Source organism: Propithecus coquereli, unplaced genomic scaffold (assembly GCF_000956105.1).
Source record: "Propithecus coquereli isolate 6110/MARCELLA unplaced genomic scaffold, Pcoq_1.0 Scaffold262, whole genome shotgun sequence".
NCBI lineage: Eukaryota > Metazoa > Chordata > Mammalia > Primates > Indriidae > Propithecus > Propithecus coquereli.
In genome coordinates this window covers 1562257-1568102 of record NW_012148197.1, presented here as the reverse complement: position 1 = coordinate 1568102, position 5846 = coordinate 1562257, and the positions used below count along the sequence as shown (strand labels likewise).

General features: G+C 36.3%; 1 protein-coding gene across 1 annotated transcript in view; it reads left to right on the top strand.

Moving 5' to 3' along the window:
* TGDS (TDP-glucose 4,6-dehydratase) overlaps positions 1-3341 on the top strand; it is a 21457-nt gene extending 18116 nt beyond the window's left edge. Inside the window, exons 9-12 of the mRNA XM_012647331.1 lie at positions 80-245; positions 849-907; positions 1547-1644; positions 2784-3341. Coding sequence (XP_012502785.1) covers positions 80-245; positions 849-907; positions 1547-1644; positions 2784-2869 — 409 coding nt within the window. The 3' untranslated portion in view covers positions 2870-3341. The remainder of the gene's footprint in view (positions 1-79; positions 246-848; positions 908-1546; positions 1645-2783) is intronic.
* Positions 3342-5846: the final 2505 nt, after the last annotated feature.

Sequence of the window (5846 nt, the reverse complement as noted above, 5' to 3'; positions counted from 1 at the left end):
GCCTCAATCTTTGGAATACATTCAGTATTGGCACCTTACTTTTTTTATACTTTAATTCTGTTTTATTTAATCTGTTTAGCTGCATTCACGGATCAGGGCTTCAAACAAGAAATTTCCTTTATGCTACTGATGTAGTAGAAGCATTTCTCACTGTCCTCAAAAAGGGGAAACCAGGTGAAATTTATAACATTGGAACCAATTTTGAAATGTCAGTTGTCCAGCTTGCCAAAGAACTAATACAGCTGGTATGTATGCATTGTAAAAGGATGGTATTTTCAAAATTTCCTATCACTGATTTAGTCAGAATCAACAGTTTACAGTTTACTCAATTTAACAGAAATAAGTAGAAAATGAATGATTACATGTACCATATATGTCTTAATTTAAGTCGTATAAGTCATTTAGTAACAGCTTTTCAGGAAAAAATAAGCCATTAAATGTACATGCCCTAATTGTAAGACATACCTCAGTTTTAGAAATATAAAATTGTATGTCCTAGAATGAAGAAACAATGATATATAAAATAATTATAGTTATGAGTATACATATATATTAGGAAACATGAGTTATAAATCTTAGGATTTAGTAGTAACAGGGACTGAGTAATAACCAAAATCTAAGAAAATTTATTTTCTACCATAGTTTATACAATGTGTATTCTTTCTGAGCTTCAGATGGAATTTAGGTTATAAAGTATAGAAAGTGTTATTAAAATGATGTTCATTTTAGCTGTCTCCTCTGCTTTGAGGTGGTTGTTTTTCTTGTCTTTCTAATCAGCTATTAAATACCATTGTTATTCTCTGATCTCATTTTATAATTTTACTCAAAAGCCTTCTCCATTTTGACAGATCAAAGAGACCAATTCAGAGTCTGAAATGGAAAATTGGGTTGATTATGTTAATGATAGGTGAGTAATAAAACATTGGGGAAAGGTTGTGAAATCTTAGGTACTCATAAAATTTTAAAATATATAGCCAACTGTAAACTAGTTTATCTCTTTTGAGTTTTCTGGTGAAATATTTTTTTCTTGATTATAAATGTCATAGAGATTAAGTGTAGCACTAGTACTAGCTATGTGACTTGAAAGTTTATTGACCCTTTCCAACTCTGAAGTTTCCTCCAGTGTGAATAGGAATAATAATATCTTGCTTATAAAGTATTTTAGGGTTTAATTATAATGTATATAAAGTATCTGACCCAGGGCCTGGCATATAAGGGTCCTAAAAGTTTATGTATATTTGTTTGTTCATTCATTAAACATTTATTCCATTTTTTCTGTGTGCCAGACACAACACTCACTTACACAAATGTGGCTGAAATAAGGAAAGGATAAGCCACAGAGAGGGTTAGGCATCTGGGATTATGGATGATATTTTTAAGTATATACTTTATTTTATAAATTTTTTGCAAAACACCTATTGAGAATTTTTTTAAAGAAAAATCTTGAATTATGATAAAGATGCATGGACATACATTATATCTCTCAGTATTTAAGTTTGTAAATATATATTCAGAATATCATTTTAAATCTATTTTGCTTTCTAAGACCTACCAATGACATGAGATACCCAATGAAGTCAGAAAAAATACATGGCTTGGGATGGAGACCTAAGGTGCCTTGGAAAGAAGGAATAAAGAAAACAAGTATGTTTTGAATTGATCATTTGGGCTACGATTCAGAGAAATTTAAAGGAAAAGTAATTTATTTTTAGAACACTGTACAAATTAAGCAAAATGTGACAATGAATCATTTGCACTTTTCAAATTATTACATTTAGTATCTTTTTAGCATAGTCCAATGTTTCCTAAACATCTTGAATTTCATAGTCTAACTTCTAATCAGTCTTTCTGTGTCATATTAGCATTAATCAAATACCTATTTTATTGATTCTGAGATGTATATTTTTCACTTTCTTCACACTGCTGAAAGATATGTGTGTTGATAATCACTAGTATCTTATAATTATTACAACTTTCCTTTTTCTTAGTGGTATGTAAAATAATGGTCCATCTTAAGATCAGTGGCATTTGAGTAAATATTGATAGTTGCAGTCTTTGAATGTCTTGAGTCTTTTTGTGTTGAAACAAACAGATAGGAAACAAATTCAGTATGTGCAGAAAAATCTATTAAGTGTATGTAAAGTCTGTGTATATATGTTAAAGCTCTGGAAGTGGACTCATGAGAAAAGATCTTACCAAATGTAGAAAAAAGTCTTGACTCAGAGCTTGAAATACAAAATACTTGAATATTAAAAAGAAAATAAAAAATAGTTTAAAACTATTTGGTTTCTTTTAACTAAAAAAGCTTTTACTAATACCATATATGGCTACATAAAATAATTTCACATTAATTGAAGGAAGCTCACATCATCTCACTGCCTCTGATGCAGTATTACCTTATTTACATTAACAAATACTGCATTATACTTTTTTCTATAAAATAACTTTAAAACCAGTGCAAATGACTTATTCCCCCTACCCTGAATTCCTTAAAATCAGAATGTCCTAAATACTTACACCAATAAGTTTAGTATTGAAGGACTTTTGAAGTAAAAAAGAAAAAAATGATCGATTGTTAATTCTTAAGACTTTCAGGTGATGAAATTCTGCTGATTAACTTCGTTGTTAAGTTCAAAATCAAATTGTTTACATCATTAGGCAGCCTTTATCTGCTGATTAGCTAATGGGCTAGACTTTTTTTACCTAGCAGGAACTCAGTAGATGTGGATTAATTGATGCATAGTTTTTCATTTTTTATTTTTGTCTTTGTTTTTTCCTATCAGTTGAATGGTACAGAGAGAATTTTCACAACTGGAAGAATGCAGAAAAGGCATTAGAACCCTTTCCAGTACAACCTCCATTTACCTAGTCAGGACAGTTTTCAGTGAAAGAAGAAAATTATCCTACCTCGACAAGTGATTCGAAATCAAGTGACCAAATGAAGTATCCTCTTTTCATATGGAATTAAATTCATGACTTTTGTATAAAATTCAAATCCAAAATGCCTCAATCTTTGGAATACATTCAGTATTGGCACAGGATTTAAATATCAAAATTCTGTCAGAAACCCTTTCTCGTGGAAATTAGGAAACAGTAGGCATAGAAAGACTCTCCCCAGGAGTGGACCAGGAAGGAGAAGCCCCCTGGTTCTGAGAACAAGGACTGGCAGTGGCACTGGGCAGATGGCACCTTCGCTGGCTTTGAACTCAGTCAGCCTCCCAGCCTTTCCCAATGCCTAGAAAGTCTCTGAAGTTTTCATTTTTAGGCAATATAGGATGAGTTTTATGCCCTAATTCTTCTTTTTTTTAAGGTCTGATATGGTATAATTGCTTTAAAAATGGGACAAAATAGAAGCATATCTAGCACTTTTTAACTTTTGATAATTTTATAAAATTAAGTTGAATGCTTTTTAAAAGAAGATTATATCAAGTTTTTATATTTTCAAAATAATTTGTTGACCTACATGTAACCTGTGTCATAGAAATAGTTTTATCATGTATTTACTGTTTAAAATGATTTTATTTATAAAATTGTCAATATCTTAATGTATTTAACGTAGAACGTGGCTTTTTTTAGTAATAAATGCTTTTATTTTGCTGTAGAAAAATTTAAAAATACTCAAGTATGTGTTTTTAATCCCTCTTTGATCTAAAGGCTTTAAGATGGCTTGAAAAAGTGTAACTGATAGAATATTGGGTTGAGAAAGGGAAAGGAAGCTGGGTGCCCCTCTATTAACAATGCACATTTTAACGTGGAGACTTCATAACCCTGCATTACGCTTGTTAAATACACTCAATTCCAGCCTCCATAGTGTCTAGGAGTCCCCAAGTCCATACTACTTGTCTTCAATGTCTCTAGGTCCCAAGTCCATACCTCTTCTCTTCAGTTTCTCCAGATAATTCCCCCTGTCTGGAGGGAAAGAGAGGGAAGGCAAGTGTGTCTCTTGGGTCTTACAGGAAGCAGCTGTGGAGACAAAGTAATGGCTATAAAGATAAAAGAGAAAGGAAGCAAAATTGGGCAGGATAGTGGTGCTGGCTAAGGCTCTGTGTGTGAACAAATTGTCTATTTCGAGACTCAACTACTGGCCCTTTTAGGATGGAAAGGGCTCAGTGGAATCCACTTGCCACCAGGTAATTGGTAGATTTCCTTGAAGAATAGTGCTGTATTGGGGGCTCAATATTTGTCTCTATTGCCAGCAGGTTGGACATTGACAGGTAGCACTAGCTAGATTGGCCCTGGTAAGTGAAAATCTATGCTGTGGGTCCCAAGAGTGGGTTTCATCTCTACAGTTATACCTGTTCCATTCAGGTGCCCATCATGGTAGTTCTGGGGTGGCTGATGAAGGCTGGCTAAAGTTAACTGACCAAGTCATTTTGACTACTGGATGGTTTGGTACTCTTGCATAGTGGTTGCTTTCTAGTGGGCGTTAACATGGGATACACCGATCTTCTCCCCATCCTCCGCCATGTGCCCATCCACGTGCCTCCAACCCTGACTTGTCAGTATTCCTCTAGTCTGTTTTCTCCCAAGCCCCAAAGTAGCTAACCAGGCCATTTGCCACTGCCCATGACTTAATATATATTCTCCCGTGGGTCACTTCTACACATAGTGCATGATTGGATACACTGCTCAAAGCTCTGTCCTCTGAAAGATTTTCCCTTTCCACGTTCTTTTTAAGGCCACTGCTGCCTGGCTTTAATGCAGCCACCATCCAGTCTTGGTGGCACTCACATAACAAGCCAACCCATCTATAAACTAAAATGAGCTTTTCCCTCCCCTTTCAGTTATTTGTAGGGGACTCTCTGTATGGTCACCGGTATGAGCTGAGAGGGGGACAATGGTATAACTAAGGTGGTGACTTGGGATTCTGGCCTATTGCCCTTGCAATTTAGCTGTGCCCTCTGATTCTGCCCAGGCTTGATCCAAGATGTGGTATTTCATCTCATAATGGCCTGCTGCTGGGCTCACCTGAGGGGGTGGGCACATTACTTTGCTTGGGCTGCCATAATAAAATATCACAGACTGGGTTCCTTCAACAACAGAAATTTATTTTCTCACAGTTCTGGAGGCTAAAAGTCTAAAGTCAGGATTAAGGTATCAGCAGGGTTTATTTCTTCTGAGCCCTCTCTCTTGGCTTACAGATTGCCAGCTTCTCCCTCTGTCCTCACATGGTCTTCCTTCTGGGCACACATGTCTGTGTGTGAATTTCCTCTTTTTATGAGGACACCAGTCAGATTAGGGCCTACTTTAAAGATCTCATTTTAACTTACCTCTTTAAAAATCTTATTTTCCAAATATAGTCACACTCTGACATACTAGGGATTAGGACTTCATTCCAAGAATTTGGACGGTATACACTTTACTCTTAATAATGTGTCCAAGTGAACTCAGCACATATGAGCAGTTCTGGATGTGTGGTCACGTGGTATCCCATGGTCAAGTATTCTGATTCTCCCAGGGCACAGTGACCCTCCAGGAGCTGTTTTCCAAAGGCATATAGTTCTTCACTGCGGTTGGAATGGTGTTTGCCTGGAATCCCTGGGACCTGCATGGTGATTCTCCCACTGGGGCTCACCGTAAAATTCACGCATCTTCCTGCCATTGACAATACCAACACTGTAGGGTACACCAGGTCATATGGCCCCAGTGGCAGGGATGCTTGCACCTAAGCTTGGACATGCTGCAGAACTCTTTCCCTCTCCAGACTCCCCTCACAGCTGGCAGCCTTTTGTATTACTCAGTATATCAGCTGGTGCAGTATCCTTAAGTGTGAAATGTGTTGCTTCCACATTTCAGGCCTACCAGGCACTGTGCTTCCTTTGTGGAAGGGGATATAAGATACAGCT